The 18239-nt window shown below is 37.1% G+C and overlaps 2 protein-coding genes across 7 annotated transcripts in view; both read right to left on the reverse strand.

Annotated features, from left to right (window-relative positions):
* Window positions 1-2329: 2329 nt before the first annotated feature.
* Window positions 2330-18239, reverse strand: part of LOC142099143 (uncharacterized) — a 59220-nt gene continuing 43310 nt past the window's right edge. For all 6 annotated transcript variants that reach the window (XM_075182316.1, XM_075182319.1, XM_075182315.1 and 3 more), the window contains one exon: window positions 2330-2537. In XM_075182316.1, coding sequence (XP_075038417.1) covers window positions 2415-2537 — 123 coding nt within the window. In that variant the 3' untranslated portion in view covers window positions 2330-2414. The remainder of the gene's footprint in view (window positions 2538-18239) is intronic.
* Window positions 5506-7402, reverse strand: LOC142099955 (uncharacterized). The gene is made up of 3 exons (XM_075183965.1): window positions 6537-7402; window positions 5810-6069; window positions 5506-5517 (listed from the first exon to the last, which is right to left on the reverse strand). The coding sequence occupies exons 1-3, from the start codon at window positions 7222-7224 to the stop codon at window positions 5506-5508; spliced, it is 960 nt and encodes a 319-aa protein (XP_075040066.1). The 5' UTR covers window positions 7225-7402.

Genomic DNA, 18239 nt, shown 5'->3' on the forward strand with positions numbered 1-18239 from the left:
AAAGAGCAGAGGTATTAAACACGTTCTTTTCTTCAGTATTTACCAGAGAGGAACAAATGGCAGGAGTAATACATAAAAATGGAAATGAAACCATGCCATTAATTAATATTTGGTTGTCAGAGGAAGAAGTCCAAAGGCGACTGAAGAATATTAAGATAAATAAAGCTCCAGGTCCAGATGGCATACACCCAAGGGTCCTTATGGAGTTAAACTCGGAAATAGCTAGACCGCTATTCTTAATTTTCAGAGATTCAATCTCATCAGGCTCAGTACCAAGGGATTGGCGAATAGCAGATGTGGTGCCGTTGTTTAAAAAGGGGACGAGATCACAGCCAGAGAATTATAGACCTGTAAGCCTGACATCAATAGTGGGGAAACTACTGGAAGGTATTTTAAGGGACAGTATTCAGGATTACTTGGTCTGCAATAAAATTATTAGTGGGAATCAACATGGATTTGTGAGCGATAGGTCATGTCAAACTAATCTAATTAGTTTCTACGAGGAAGTTAGTGGGAACTTAGACCAGGGCAGAACAGTAGATGTGGTCTACTTAGATTTTGCAAAGGCCTTTGATACAGTACCACACAAGAGGTTGGTTTACAAAATGAGGGAACTGGGTCTAATAATCAAAATTTGTACTTGGATCGAAAACTGGTTAGAGAATAGGGAACAGAGTTGTGATAAATGGAACATTTTCTAATTGGTCAAAAGTCTTAAGTGGAGTACCTCAAGGTTCCGTGCTGGGACCACTCCTTTTTAATATATTTATTAATGACCTTGGTGATGGTTTAGAGAGTAAAGTTTCTATTTTTGCAGATGACACTAAACTCCGTAAGGTAATAAAATCAGATCAAGATGTAGCTTCTCTACAGAGGGACTTAAATAAACTGGAGGATTGGGCAGCCAAATGGAATATGAGGTTTAACACAGATAAATGTAAGGTTATGCATTCAGGGATCAAAAACAAGAACGCAATCTATAAATTAAATGGAATTAATTTAGGAGAATCTATATTGGAAAAGGATTTGGGAGTGCTCGTAGACAGTAGACTTAGCAATAGTGCTCAATGTCAAGCAGCAGCTGCAAGGGCAAACAAAGTATTGGCATGCATAAAAAGGGGCATAGATGCAAGGGAAGACAGTGTAATTTTGCCACTGTATAAATCGTTGGTAAGACCTCATCTTGAATATGCAGTACAGTTCTGGGCACCACTCTATAAAAAAGATAATTTAGAACTAGAAAGGATTCAGAAAAGGGCAACAAAATTGATAAAGGGTATGGAGTCATTAAGTTCTGAGGAAAGGTTAGCCAGTTTAGGCATGTTTACTTTAGAAAAGAGGCATCTAAGGGGAGATATGATTACTATGTACAAATACATTAGGGGTCAATACAGAGAGCTTTCATGGGAACTTTTTACCCCAAGGACCATACACAGGACACGTGGTCATCCCCTAAGGTTAGAGGAGAGGAAATTTCACAACCAGCAAAGGAAGGGGTTCTTTACAGTAAGGGCAGTCAAGATATGGAATTCATTGCCAGGGAAGGTTGTGATGGCAGATTCAATAGATATGTTTAAGAAAGGGTTAGACAAATTTTTAGCGGAAAGGTGTATCCAGGGATACGACCACTAATTTAAAATGAAGGCTAGTATTGGATATAGGGTAAAAATAGGACTGCAATATTGAGTCTGGGGGGATTTTCACAATTGAAACAGATTGGCGGTTGCTTACTCTGGATTAATTTCAAATATAAATGCAGGATCGCAGGAGATCCAAAATAGGTTGAACTTGATGGACTGGTGTCTTTTTTCAACCTCATCAACTATGTTACTATGTTACTATGTATGTTACTAATTCTCACAGTAACCTTTGTGAGACATCACAGTTGTATCTTATATTTTGCTCATTTGTTGAAAAAATTTAATTCAGAGATACTTTGTACATATAGTTTACATTTTTTTCTGGCTGGAATGTTTATAATTGAAGTTAGTATATGACAGATATCTTGTTTTTTAACACTGTGAATTTTGGATTTGTTTTGTTAAGTTTAGTAGCAGAATTTTGTATCACAGTTGTTCATTTATATAAATGTTTATTGTTTCCTTCATTAAACTACAACCCAGGGGCAGGCTGGGCTGGAGGGCACCTGTATTTTTTTCCCATTTAAAATGTTCCTAATAGGCTGCTGAGTCGAGTCTTGGCCCCCAGGCTAAAATTTGCCAGCTCTCCCCTACTACAACCATTTGGAGTTTCTTCTTTTTTTCATTTGGTTTTTTGGTTTTTAAGTATATAAGATTTTCTGATTAATTTATCTGGATTTTTAACTAAATAATTAAAATACACATTTTATTAATTTGTGATGGATTTGTTGATTAAAGAAATCATTCAGGAAATAAAGCAACAATCAACAATTCTCAAAAACATGGAGCGTCCAATGCAAATGAGAATTTCAGACAATCATTAATATTAAATTGCACAGATTTGGAATCAGTTTTCTCCCTTGGAAGGCGATGTGTTATGGTTGGAGTCCTCCACATCTGTAAAATAATATTGAACAATATAAATATATAGCAGCTTGATCTAAGAATGAATGAACAATTAAGCTCTTACTATAACATTTGTTGAAAACAAAACAGATCTTTAATTGAAGTAGCTTAAATTTGTCAAAATGTCTATACAGTACATGTTAGTTTTGCTAGCTGTGGCTGATAATAAAATAAGAGGTCATAGATATTGGGGGATAGGGGAAATGGAAAGAGTCGCACCAAGTATTACGGAGTGATAAAACCCTGATATATTAATTTAAATCTCATATAGATATTTTTAACTCAGGGGTGCTTCGTAAACCTAAGATTAACAAATTAGAACAACTGGAAAGAGAAAAGAGGTTTAGAGTATGATGCACTAATCACTCCGTATCCGCATTAATTATCCAGTAATATGTCTAATTATTAAAACTTAACCTTTATTTTTAGGTTGATAAAATAAACAGCGAAATATGTTAACAGATTAAAATAGTGAAAATGAAATATTGTATAAAAACTGGCTATGCCTTGTATGTCTCTTGTTCTTCAAACACTAGGGGTAGAATAAAGTGCAATAAATATTGCTAATAGATAAATAATAATAGAGAGCTTAATTCTTCTCAAATGTACAAAAACACCTTTATTCTTGTGTAGTTGCAGCTTTAGTCTTATAATCAAATCATTGAGCAGATTATACACAGATCCTTTTCATGTAGAATCGTATTTAATTGTATTGACACTGTGATTAAGAGCCACTTTGTAAACAGATACAAATCTCTCACTTGTTACAATTGCTATGCTAGATTGTATCAAACAGCATGAGGTCTGAGTCATCTTATACCACTTTCATACTGCCGCCCCTGCAATATCCCGGGTTTTTGAAGCCGGGTTTTTGCAGGGTCTCGGAGCGTCCCAGCTCAGAAACACCATTCATACTGCACTTCGGACCCGGGAATTTCCCGGGTTGACCCCATTCATACTGCACAAGTCTGTGCCCTGGCAATTTGTGGGAGTCATCACCAGAGCACTTTTGATTGGCTGAAAAAAGGTGATGTCATTGAAAGGTGACTGGTTTGTTGACGCATAAAGATGATGCAAAAGTGGGTGGTGATTGTTTACCACATTACTTTTCATCATGGCCGACGACTCACTTTTGTGTAGCCCAGAGTTCATGTTTACTAGTATTTTTTTGCTGTTTTATGCAGCAAATGAGAGTTTGCTGCAGCTGCTGACACTGTGCACTCTTGCACAGTCCCAGTTCAGGAGGATGAAGGCGAAGTTTATGGCACAACAGAAGAAAACTCTGTGTCTGTATATGCGCAGGAGGAGAGTGTTTCTCAGGGCCAGCATTGCCTCAATTTTGAGATTCAGTGCTGCCAGTAACCGAACCATGCGTGCCAGAGAGCGTAGCCACGGAGAAGCTTTCTGGTCTACTGTGGAAGCGTTTGAGGAACAGCAGTGGATGCAACACTTCAGAATGTCACGTGGGACATTTAACTATGTGCTGGACCTTATTACCCCAGCACTTTCCAGGAAGGCCACTAACTTTGGGAAACCTATTCCACCATGTAGGCGCCTTTTTATTGTGTTGCGGTGGTATGCTACCCCTCGAGAATACCGGACAATCTCCTGCTTGTTTGGAGTGGGGATATCCACGGTGTGCACTCTAGTGCATGAAGTCACCACGGCATTGCTGGAAGCCCTGTATCATCGCTTCATCTCCTTACCGCAAGGTCAACACTTGGATGATACAATTGCAGGATTCCTGAAGCGTGGGTTTCCACAGTGTGCTGGAGCCATAGACGGGACACACATCCCCATCATTGCCCCCACAGACAACCATGCGGATTACTACAACCGCAAAGGCTGGCATTCCATCATTCTGCAGGCTGTGGTTGACCACAACTATTGGTAAGCATTTTTTATGGGTTTTTTTTTATGTGACTGTGCCATGTGTAATGCGTATTGTAAAACATTGCTATATGTATTTTTTTATGTTAGTTTCACAGATGTTTTCATCGGGTGGCCTGGACGTTCCCATGACGCAAGAGTTCTAGCAAATTCAGACCTTTACCAAATTGCCGAGGAAAGACAAGATGGCTGGCTGTTCCCTAGAGAGGTAAATATCGGTGTAATGTTGTATGATGTTTTTGTAATTGAAGCTTATATACTATTGTTTGCTATCAATATTGTATGTATTTACTGCCCCTTTTTATATACAGATGTAACACTTGCAAAATGCATTTTCACCATATAGTACCAAGTGTACTGCGTTATTTGACCAATATTTTTAAGATGGTGACGTGAAACTGCATGTTTTTATTTACAGAAATCTACGTTTGTTGATGGTGTGGAGATACCGGTACACATCATTGGGGATGCTGCTTACCCTTTGAGGCGCTGGCTGATGAAGGGGTTCACTCAGCAACATCACCTGTCTCAGGAACAGATCCGGTTTACACATACCCTCAGCTCGGCTCGGATGGTGGTGGAAAATGCTTTTGGGCGCTTGAAAGGACGTTGGCGCTGTCTATTGAAGCGCATTGACATTGACACCAAGCTTGTGCCCCACGTGGTTGCTGCTTGCTGTATTTTACATAACATTTGTGAAATTCAAAAAGAGCAATTTCTATCAGAGTGGAATGTGCAGGAATCTGAAATGCCAGTGCTGTCAGTGGACTCCAGTACTTTTGAAGGAGAGCGCACCAATACCTCTGCTGAACTTATTAGGACCACCCTCACTGCCAATTTGTCCTCACTTGTTTGAATGTACCACACAAATGTTAAAATAAAAAATATATGTTTATTTCACATATTGTATTTTGTTTTGTACATATTTCCTCATATGTCTATTCACCAAAAAATATAAAATGACACAATATAAAAGTGCTTACTTGCATGTAGAAAAAAATAAAATTTATACATAAGTAGTAAACCGAAGACACAAATGTGCCCAAACAGTGCAAATTTGCTTTTCACGTTATATGTGAAGCTAATGGTGTGATTCCAGATCACACGTAACATACATGATAACAATAAACTGTGAAACATTTGACCATAAAACATGATTATTACAATTACCAATATTGTGGCATTTCTGGTGGTGGAGTGGTTTGGAGTGGAAAACCCGGTGGGTATTCTATGTTGGGGTTACCCATAGGTTGAGAATGTTGTGTATTCTGTACCGGGTTTGGAGGGTTATTGTTGCCTAACATGGGTTGCCCCCGCTGGTACATAGGATAATGTCCTTCATAATAATAAGGACTTGAAGGAGATGCCTGCACCTGTGAGAGGAGTCTGTCCATGAATCCCATAATACACTCACGATTTTCGCGTAACACGCGTTCCTGCATGTTCATGATTTGCATGAGGAAAGAGTCCTGCAGTTCCCGCTCATTATCCATGAAAAGCTGCAGTTGTGTATTCTCGTGTTCCCTCATGGTGCTGTCCATCTCCCGCAGTTGATCCATCATGACAGTTGTCATTGTTTTAGTTGCTTGGTCCATTTTGTTGGGCCTTTTGCGTTTTTTTGGAACGTTGTAAACTGTACGTAGAAAAAACACAGTAAAACATACATTAATATATATAATGTGGCAGAACAAAAAAGCAGTGTTGTAAGCTGATATGTGCTTGAGGCCTCCTCCCTCTTGCTCAGTAGTTTTGCACTGCAACATATGCGTGTTAATGTATTAATACTTTGGAGTGTATTATATTTGTCTTTTGGGCTTTTTGTTGATATAGTTCTCTTTTTAAAGTTATGTAGAAACATTGGTGTTTGGTTTGCATTTATGTTGATATACTTCTCTTTTTTTGACAGTTATGTTCCAAAAATTGTTTTTTTCTTTTTAAAGTTATGTAGATATATTTATTGGTATTTGGCTTGCATTTCGGTTGATATAGTTCTCTGATTTTGGGACTTTTGTTTATACAGCTCATTTTTTTCCCAATTATGTAGATATATATGTATGTATATATGGTTGGTTGTTATGTGAGATTATTAAAGATACTTACTGTTGGAGCGTAAACTGGGACCTGGCGTAGACTTTGACACCGGCACTGGTTCTGGCTGCGTTTCTTGCGAAGTCTCTGTAACGACTTGCGCAGCAGGGAATGGCTGTGAATCGTTCAATTCCTCCCAAGACATGTTGGTGTCATCTGTTGTGGCAGAGCACTCCAGTTCTGGGGTGTCTTTAATAGAATCTTCTATTATTATCATTGCGGTCTCGCTTGTCTGTGTGCTCTCTGGTGGTGTTGGTATAGCCGCATCCACATTGCTAGAAGATGACAGTGCAATTGGATTTGTCAGAGGAGAATGTCCAAAGACCATATTGCACTGGTCATAAAAGGGCCAGTCCATTCTTTCAGCGCCACTTTTGCGCCTGTTGTGGTCATGGACTTTAGTGTACTGCTTCTTCAGGGACTTCAATTTGTTCAGGACTTGTTGCTGTGTCCTCTTTATGCCACGTTGTGTGAGTATTTTGGCGATGTTGTAGTACACTGTGGCATCCTTCACAGTCCCAGTCACTTGCCTTCTAATTTCTTCCTCCCCTCTGACATTCAGCAGCTGACGCACCTCTTCCTCCATCCAGTGTGTCATAATTGCTGTAAATAAACACTGTTTTTGTAAACTAATAAAAGCAATTTTCTCCCTAAAAAAACGCTTCTGCTTCAGCTTTATGTTGAGAACACCATCCACCATCTCTCCTAAAAAGCTTCTACAATGTTCCACGGGCTTCCAACGATGACATCATCCTCCAGAGACAGGCAGACAGCCAATCAGCATGTTTTCTGTTTGAAAAACCCGGGTTGCACCATTTATAGTGCCGGCGACCCGGGTCCGACCTGGGAATTACCCCTCGATAAATCTCAGGTTGAAGACCCGGGTTTTTAGACCCGGGATTTTGGACTTGTACCATTCATACTGCACCAAGACCCGGGTCGTTTAAACTCGCCCTGGGAAAAACCCGGGATTTTGGTGCAGTATGAATGGGGTATAAGGGAGATGAGAAGTAAAAAGACGTCAGTTTATCTATTGTGCCGTACGAGCTCAAAGTTTTACTATCAAGGCTGTGCTTTGGCAGGGTTATTTATACATGTTTCTGTGTTATGTTTAACCCGTTTTGCATATTTTGTATATCCTCCCTGTAGAGCCCTGAGTCTTTTTCAATTGTTCTAATAAAATGCAATTAACGGCTTTGAACTAAGATCACTTTGAAAGATAACAGGGATGAATAGATTCTCAATGAAGTAGAGGCTCTAATCTAGTATAAGATTATACATAATATGTCGTTTTTATGTTGGTTTGTTTGGGTTAATTTGTAGATTTTATCTATATGTATTGTCCCCCACAAAACTAATCCGTTTGGATATTATGCCAACAAAACCACGGCAATAGAATAACTAGCACATATTTTATGTGTCCTCCTTATGAAGCTCTCGATCTTAACAATTATTGTAGTGGATACTTTTATTAGCTTTAAGCTACAATCACTGTGTTATCCCCAACGGGATTGACCCGCTTAAATGTTAACAGAGCCACAGCAATGACTAGCAGATATTCTATTAGAGGATTGCTCCGTATAAATTATCTTTAAAGGATCTGCAGCTGCTACTGAATCTATTGAGACATTTCCCTAGGCATAGTCAGTGAAACCAACGCGCGTTTCGCTGATATGCTTGTTCACGGCAAAGCCGTTACTCTGTATGAGCGGGGTTTTTTAACTCTGGTTAGCCAATAGGTGATTGTTAAATGCAATCCCTCCTGATTGGTTATTGGTTATTGATCCGCTAAATTGCTCCTATTTGTCTATATCTTTTGTAATGATCATGTGTCATCTTAAGAGATCATCTTCCGTTTAATATATACTGGGGATTCTAAGATTTAATATGTGATTTTTGTACAGTCCTTCATAATAACAAGTTTAGGATATTAATAAATGCCTAACAATTATCAAGATAAAGATTATATGCAAAAAGGAAACTAAGTCTATGCAAGCATAAATAAAATTGGATTAAAACTATAGACAATTAATTATAAATATCATGATTTACCATGAGTTAACCCTTTAATATTTTTATACATATAAATTACAAAATTACAATACAGTGATAGTCAGACTAATTTAAAGTATTCCAATTATCTCCAATTATGTATAAAGTGCATAATAAATATACAGTTAACCTCAAGTGAAAAAATCTATGTGAAATATGTGTAAATAGTGAATATTTTACTTTAATAAATTAGATTATAGAGAATAAATTAGTGTTAAAATAATAAAAAATCAGAGACCTAAGGTCATTATTTTTAAGTTAAACTGTGTATATTATTGAATAAAATTATTAAGATTTTAATATTGTTACTGTGATAGTGCTATAATAAGTCTTAATTATTCTTAATTATGTGTTCATACATTACCATATATGTAAATTCCATTATTTAAAATTAATAGGACAGCGAATTACTGTCCCATTAGGTTATGCATTTTAAATTGGTGCGGACAATGTTTATAATTCGTGTAGTATAATCCATATACGCATTTTTAAAGTTTATATTTCTATATAGATAACAATTACTTGTATATTATTATTTTATAATTTTGCCAACAGGTCACCACAAATCCAGGCAACCTATTCCAGGTATGTATATATATTTAATTTCACTTTATTTGCTATATTTCCTTCTGCATATTATTCTTTTGCTTTTTTATTATTATTCCTATTTATTCTAGGACAATTGCAACCAAGACACTCCATTCCAGATATATTGATCATACTTTAAAGGTATCGTAATGCAGATCTGCCAGATCTTTCATATATTTTTATCATTCTTTTATTCTTTCTCCTTCTTCTATAGAGCGATTCTAGGATAAATGAACCCCTTTAAATATATGAATAAATATTACATTTTAAAGAAACATGTTGTAATTTTAATTTTCATTTAAGCCTACTGGTTGCATAGAGTTCATTAGGAAGATCATTCTCGCTTCCTTTTTAAGTAGTTCTTTTTTCATATCACCTCCCCTAATGCCTAATTTAACTTTTTACATACCAAAGGCTATCAGTTGATCAGGATTACTCTGATGGTTTTTTGGAAATGTCTTGCCACTGTAGTTAGTTTTTTCATTTTTCTAGTATCTTGTTCGGCATTTCTAATATTGCCTGCATGTTCCAACAATCTCTGTTTCAGGGGTCTACTCGTCATCCCTATGTAGTTAATATTACACGTGCATGTCAAACAGTAGTATACTGCTCTTGTATCACAATTTATGAACGATTTTATTTGGTGATTTTTGCCATATCTATCTGAAAAGTATTTTGTTTTTTGATGAGTTTGCAAGCTTTACATTTGCCACAGGCATGGCATTCTGTGATTTTATCAATGGTTGGTTGAACCTCAATCCTATTGTCAAAATGACTTTGTACCAGAAGATCCTTCAGATTTCTCGATCTTCTCCAGCTTGTGGAAATCTTATCACCAATGATTTCTGATATGTCAGAATCTAGTTTTAGAATGTGACTATGTTTTTGAAGTATTGTTTGTATGGCTCTCCACTGATTATTGAATTTACTGATGAATCTCACTTTTCCATTCGAAACTTCGGTTTTTCTTTTTGGAAAGATTAGAAGGTCCCTATTGATAATTTTTTACTTCATTGTATGATTTTTTGAGGATTTTATGACTATATCCTCTCCTTTCCAATCTCATTTGGAGTTCATTAGCTCGTAATTTAAATTTATTATCCTGGCTACAATTGCGTTTAGTTCGTAAATATTCCCCTTTTGGACTGCCTTTAATGGTAGATGGTAGATGCGAACTTGTTGCATGGAGAAGACTATTTGTGGCTGTTATTTTTCTAAACATATCCGTAGCGAGTTCCATATTATTTGTTACATAAATTGTGAGGTCCAGAAAATTGATTTTTGTTCGATTTATATCAAAGGTTAATTTTAAATTTATTTTGTTTTTATTTAGTGAGTCCATAAATTCAATGAACAGATCTTTTTCACCCTCCCAAATTAGGAAGATGTCGTCAATGAATCTGAACCACATTGTTATGTGTTTTGTGAATTTCTCATTTTGTTCAATAAAGACCACCTCTCTTTCCCACCACTCCAAATAGATGTTAGCATAGGTGGGGGCACAAGTTGTGCCCATCGCAGTGCCTCTCAATTGTAGAAAGAACCGCTGATGAAAAGTAAAGTAGTTTTTTTCCAGGACAAATTTCAGTAAGTCTAAGATAAAGTCATTATGATCGGATTTGATCTTCATCTCCAAAAAGTGACGGACTGCTTGGAGTCCTATCTGGTGTTCAATACTACTGTAGAGACCTTCAATATCACAAGTGCAGAGCCATGTATCACTGGTTACTAAAATGTTCTGTACCTTCCCTATAATGTCCAATGAATCCCGGATATAGGAAGGCAGTGTATAAACAAATTCCCTAAGATGATTGTCTACATACACACTAGCATTTTCTGTGAGATTTTCTATACCGGAGACTATGGGTCTACCAGGGGGCTTTTTTTCATTTTTGTGGATTTTGGGTAAAATGTAGAAGGTCGCAACTCTTGGATTTTCTGTCCGTAGGAAGTCAAAATCTTTCTTGGTTATAATGCCATCATCAAATGCATTTGTAATCAATTCCTCATAAATTTTTAAAAAAGACTCTGTGGGATTAGATGATAATTTTTTGTAACATTTGTTGTCATTCAATTGTCTATACACTTCCATTTTATATTCCTCTACTGGCCAAATGACGATATTGCCCACTTTATCTGAGGGCTTAAAGATTACATCTTTCCATTTACTCATTTTGTCTAATGCCATTTCTTCTTCTCTTAGGATATTGGATTTGTTCTTAATCTGGTTCTGTAATAAATCATCAATATCTTTAGAAACTAGTTCCATATATATTGATGCTTCTGGAAGGATAGAGATATTCGGACAAAAGGTAGACTTCTTTTTCAATGTTGTTCCAATATTTTTATTACTGGGTAAATAACATATATCTGATATTTCCATTTGTAATTCCTCAAGTGCAGATATTGCCTCAAGTTCTTGAGAGTCAAGAATTGATTCCTGATATACAATATTTGCATCTTCACTCTGAGAATCATTAGTCATATCATTTAGGTTCTCCATTTGTTGTTCATCTTTTTGTTTGAAAAATTTGTGAAGAAGCAACTTTCTAATAAAGAGATGTAGGTCCTTTTCAATTTCAAATCTATCCATTCTTGACATAGGTGAGAAAGAAAATCCTTTTGACAATATGTCAACTTGATATTTGGTTAATATATGGTTTCATAAATTTATTATTCTCAAGGAATTTTCTTCTAATATTTCTGCTTCCTGTGTGTTCTTTGAGGAATTCCTTCCCAATCTCTCAAATCTCTTTTCCTTGTATTTCTTCCCTCCCCTTTCCGTAAGTTTTTGATCTCTTATTTCCCTCTCTAAAAAATGTTTCTTCTGTGGGGACATATCAGATCTTCCTCTTAGGGGACTTTTGGATCTTTCCCCATCTGAGGTCTCAGTTTCCGAGGTAGTATAGCTTCGGTTCATAGTGGATTTGGAAGTTATTTTATTACCTTTGTTCCAACGAAAAACGTTATTTTGCTTAAAATCAGTTTTGTCCCTTATAAATTTTCTTTTTTTCTTTTCTTTTACCATTTGTTCAATTTGTTCAATTTCCTTCTTATATTTATCATAAGTTCTTTGGAATTTATCCACATTTTCATGTGCTTTTAATTTGTCCCCTAGTTTTGAAATTTCATCAGTAAATTCTGCTAATTTGATTTCATCATGTTTAATTAGTATTTTCATTAAATCACATGAACATTTTAAAAGAGTTTGTTCCCATTCTCTTTTAACGTTTCATTGGCTAACTCATATGCTGGATATATTCTTGGTCTTAGACCTCTGGGTACAAGATTATGCTTCAAATAGCATACCTGGAATAGGTTGCCTGGATTTGTGGTGACCTGTTGACAAAATTATAAAATAATAATATACAAGTAATTGTTATCTATATAGAAATATAAACTTTAAAAATGCGTATATGGATTATACTGCACAAATTATAAACATATTGTCCGCACCAATTTAAAATGCATAACCTAATGCTGTCCTATTAATTTTAAATAATGGCATTTACATACATAATTAAGACACATTCCAGCACATTTATCACAGTAATAATATTAAAATTTAAATTAAAATTTTAAATAATGATATTTACATATATGGTAATGTATGAACACATATAAGAATAATTAAGACTTATTATAGCACTATCACAGTAACAATATTAAAATCTTAATAATTTTATTCAATAATATACACAGTTTAACTTAAAAATAATGACCTTAGGTCTCTGATTTTTTATTATTTTAAAACTAATTTATTCTCTATAATCTAATTTATTAAAGTAAAATATTCACTATTTACACATATTTCACATAGATTTTTTCACTTGAGGTTAACTGTATATTTATTATGCACTTTATACATAATTGGAGATAATTGGAATACTTTAAAATAGTCTGACTCTCACTGTATTGTAATTTTGTAATTTATATGTATAAATCATGATATTTATAATTGTCTATAGTTTTAATCCAATTTTATTTATGCTTGCATAGACTTAGTTTCCTTTTTGCATATAATCTTTATCTTGATAATTGTTAGGCATTTATTAATATCCTAAACTTGTTATTATGAAGGACTGTACAAAAATCACATATTAAATCTTAGAATCCCCAGTATATATTAAACGGAAGATGATATCTTAAGATGACACATGATCATTACAAAAGATATAGACAAATAGTAGCACTATAGTGGATCAATAACCAATCAGGAGAGATTGCATTTAACAATCCCCTATTGGCTAACCAGAGTTTAAAAACCCCGCTTATACAGAGTAACGGGTTTGCCGTGAACAAGCAAATCAGCGAAACGCGCGTTGGTTTCACTGACTATGCCTAGGGAAATGTCTCAATAGATTCAGTAGCAGCTGCAGCTTAGATATAAGATCAGATCCTTTAAAGATAATTTATACGGAGCAATTCTCTAATAGAATATCTGCTAGTCATTGCTGTGGCTCTGTTAACATTTAAGCGGGTCAGTCCCGTTGGGGATAACACAGTGATTGTAGCTTAAAGCTAATAAAAGTATCCACTACAATAATTGTTAAGATCGAGAGCTTCATAAGGAGGACACATAAAATATGTGCTAGTTATTCTATTGCCGTGGTTTTGTTGGCATAATATCCAAACGGATTAGTTTTGTGGGGGACAATACATATAGATAAAATCTACAAATTAACCCAAACAAACCAACATAAAAACGACATATTATGTATAATCTTATACTAGCCTTCCCACTCCAGAATCCAAGACTTCTCCCGTGCCGCCCCCCTCCACTGGAACGACCTCCCTCGCTCCATCCGTCTCTCTCCTAATCTGTGCTCCTTCAAACGAGCACTCAAAACTCACCTGTTCCTTAAAGCCTACCAACCTTCTACCTAACCCGCATCTCCTCCAAACGTTCTACCCTCTCTCCTCCCGGTCCCTCTCCCCACACTTCAACTTCCTCCAATTGTGTCTGTTTCGTTCACCCACCCTTAGGATGTAAGCTCGAATGAGCAGGGCCTTCTTCCCTCTTGTCTCCACACCTGTTCTTCTACTCCGCCTCTACTGCATTGACCTAACTGGAGTTTCTGAAGCATTGGTATTTTTGTTCATTGTTCTGTATTGTTATACCCTGTATAGTCTACTGTTTGCTTTGTGTACGGCGCTGCGGAAATCTTGTGGCGCCTAACAAATAACTGATAATAATAATAATAATAGCCTAGAGCCTCTACTTCATTGAGAATCTATTCATCCCTGTTATCTTTCAAAGTGATCTTAGTTCAAAGCCGTTAATTGCATTTTATTAGAACAATTGAAAAAGACTCAGGGCTCTACAGGGAGGATATACAAAATATGCAAAACGGGTTAAACATAACACAGAAGCATGTATAAATAACTCTGCCAAAGCACAGCCTTGATAGTAAAACTTTGAGCTCGTACGGCACAATAGATAAACTGACGTCTTTTTACTTCTCATCTCTCTTAGATGACTCAGACCTTATGCTGTTTGATACAATCTAGCATAGCAATTGTAACAAGTGAGAGATTTGTATCTATTTACAAAGTGGCTCTAAATCACAGTGTCAATACAATTAAATACGATTCTACATGAAAAGGATCTGTTTATAATCTGCTCAATAATTTGATTATAAGACTGAAGCTGCAACTACACAAGAATAAAGGGGTTTTTGTACATTTGAGAAGAATTAAGCTCTCTATTATTATTTATCTATAAGCAATATTTATTGCACTTTATTCTACCCCTAGTGTTTGAAGAACAAGAGACATACAAGGCATAGCCAGTTTTTATACAATATTTCATTTTCACTATTTTAATCTGTTAACATATTTCGCTGTTTATTTTATCAACCTAAAAATAAAGGTTAAGTTTTAATAATTAGACATATTACTGGATAATTAATGCGGATATGGAGTGATTAGTGCATCATACTCTAAACCTCTTTTCTCTTTCCAGTTGTTCTAATAAAATAAGAGGGCAAGTTAAACAGATATTCACACTTCTAGGTTACATTTCCTCTGGGGACCTTAGACAGAAGAGAGCAAGATGCCTTCAGTTTTTTCTATGTGCTCCGAGTATTCTCATTAGAGATGGGCGGGCTCGGTTCCCCGAGATCCGAATCCATACGAATATCGCCTATCCGAGTACTGAGCCGAGTGGCTCGGTACTCTCCCGCCCATTCGGAATCGAAATCGAGGCAAAACGTCATCGTGACGTATTCATATTTCGGAGCTCGGTTCTCGCGAGATTTGAGAAGCATAAATACCAGCCTCCACAGCAATCCATCGCCATTTGACAGAGGGAGAGAGCAGGGTTAGGTCACAGGCTATATTAGCGCAGGGACAGAGCAAGTAGTGTACATATAAGAGGGTCTATAATAATCTCTTCAATTATAATATTAATACCATTTGCAATTATTAGAGCAGTAATAGAGGAGGATAGAGGTTTTTTTTTTAGTTTTTTTGGCACATATCCCCCAGTGTTTTACACTAAATTGTTCTGGCTGTCCAAAAAAGCCATCTTAGTCAGCAATATCTATCTAATACAATATTTTGCACTACAAATAATTTGTGCTCATTAAAATGGATTCAAAGCAGTCCACATATGAGCAGAATCCGCAACCAGGTTCTGTCACCAGTCCTGATGGTAGTGTTCCCAGTACGTCATCTGGGAAAGGCGATGTAAAAGTACATAGTCTTTTTAAATCTTGGAAAAAAACACACACCACAAAAAAATTTACCGCGTTGAAGCGAAAAAGAACTGTGTAACTGAGGAAAAGTTAACTGCCGATAAAAAAAAATAATTGCCAACATGCCATTCTACACACGCAGTGGCAAAGAAAGAATGAGGCCTTCGCCTTTCTCTATTAGTGGCAGATTCAAACATGTTACTGAGCCTTCTTCTTGTACGGTCACTCGTGACCAAGCAAGACCAAGTAATTTGCAGTATAAAAGTGCAGCACAACTACTGTTACGCGACAAATCCGGGCTGCAAGAAAACTGTAAGGCATTAGAGGATAATGTATGCTCGGAATCAGAAATAACAACAATCCCTGTGGAGAGTCCATCCAACAGTGGTATGTCTAATCGTGAGCATTCTGTTAGTGTACCCATAAAGAAGGGCCCTTTCAGCAGTTCTGCTGATGTGTGCCTGAACAGCCCGAGTGTAGCCGGTGATACACCAATTGAGGATGCCACTTTGGAATTAGAAGAGGATGAGGGGGAGATTTGTGTAGGCAACGAGGGCGCTAATGAGGATGTTGATGAGGTTGTTTGTGAAGTCCTGCACCAGTGGCAGCAGTTCTGGCACATGACAAGGAAAAGGCCATTGTCATGCCTGGCCATAAAACAAAAAAATTAAATTCTTATTTGTGGAATTATTTGTACCCAATTCCAGATAACAATTGTATAGCCATTTGTAGTGAATGTCAAGCCGCAGTCAGTTGAGGAAGGGACCTTAACCATTTTGGAACCTCGTCTATGTTACGCCATTTAACGAGAGTTCATGGCAAAGTGTTGGGAAAAGCTGAAAGTCCTTCCAAAAAAATTACAAGCACTCCATCATCAGCTAGGACCCTCCGGTCACCGACATCCCGACCGCTACAAAATACACCCACCACACAATCCTCATCAATATCCTCAGTAGCGCTCGGAGTTAGCCCTGCATCCCACTTATTAAGGCTGGATGACTCCTGCACTATAATTGATTCCTCTGAAGAAAGCGTTAGTCCCACTGCTGCTGCTGTTGCTGCTGCTGGGGGTGAATCGTCAGCCCAGAGGCAAGCCAAGAAAATGAGCTGTCCTACATTTCAACAATTAACTGTGAAACAATCATTTGCTAGGGGATGCAAATATGACAGCAATCACCCAGTCACCAAGTGAATCACAGACGCCATGGCTGCCATGTTAGTGTTAGATCTGCGTCCTATATCCACAATAAACGCAGCTGGTTTTTCACAGTTAATGGAGGTTTTGTGTCTGCGTTACAGAATTCCATTGCGACTCCATTTTTCCCGTAAAGCTATTCCACAACTATACCAAAAAGTGTGTACAAATGTAGAGATTGCGCTGAAAAATGCCATTCTGCCACCTGTACACTTAACCACAGATATGTGAACAAGTGGAAGTGGGCAAACCAAAGACTATATGACTGTGACAGCCCACTGGGTTGGTCATTCACCTTCACCAGCAGGAACAGCAGCAGCATTTACACCACTACATAACATTTGTCACAGGCAGGCCACTCTTTGTATCACCGGCTTCACTAACAGGCATACAGCTGACAATTTGTTACGCAAACTAAGAGATGTGAATAATACATGGCTTATACCACTTGGACTCTCCCCAGGATATGTCATTTCTGATAACGCCAACAATATAGTGCAAGCATTACAGCTGGGTGATTTCCAGCACATTCCCTGTTTTGCTCACACAATCAACTTGGTGGTGCAGAGCCTCCTACAAAATAACCGTGAGGTGCTGGAGATGCTTTCCGTGGCCCCTAAAATTTCAGGCCATTTCAGGCATTCTGCCACAGCATGTAGGAGATTGCAGCAGCTCCAAGAGCAGTTTAGCTTGCCCTGCCACCAACTTAAGCAAGAGGTGGTAACTAGGTGGAATTCCACCCTGTACATGTTTCAGAGGATGGAGGAACAGCGCAAAGCCATCCAAGCGTATTGCACAAGCTATGACATTGGGAAAGGAGGGGGGATGTATTTCAGTCTTGCACAGTGGGGAATCCTTTCAGTGCTGTGCAAGGTGCTAAAACCATTTGAAGTTGTGACGTGTGAAGTGAGTGCAGATTCTGCTAGTTTGAGCCAAGTCATTCCTTTAATTAGACTATTGGAAAAGCAGCTTGAGAAACTGAAGGAGGAGATGAAAGCAAGCAATTCAGCAAAGTATGTTGGCCTTGTCGATCAAGTACTTAATTCGCTTCACAATGATCCTTGAGTTATTAAGATCTTGAACTTGGATCACTATGTTTTGGCCACTGTGCTTGATCCAAGGTTTAAGACCTACATTGAGTCTCTACTTGTAAATGAGCGAGATGTGAACTTTTGCAAGGAG

Source organism: Mixophyes fleayi, chromosome 8, assembly GCF_038048845.1.
Source record: "Mixophyes fleayi isolate aMixFle1 chromosome 8, aMixFle1.hap1, whole genome shotgun sequence".
Taxonomy (NCBI): domain Eukaryota; kingdom Metazoa; phylum Chordata; class Amphibia; order Anura; family Limnodynastidae; genus Mixophyes; species Mixophyes fleayi.

Bases quoted from the DNA above. Each gene is read 5' to 3' on its own strand.
- LOC142099955 (XM_075183965.1), bottom strand. From the start codon at position 7,224: ATGGTGGATGGTGTTCTCAACATAAAGCTGAAGCAGAAGCGTTTTTTT. The intron at 6,070-6,536 runs GTAAGTATCTTT...TTCTACGTACAG, and splicing joins TCCCAGTTTACGCTCCAACA to TTTACAACGTTCCAAAAAAA.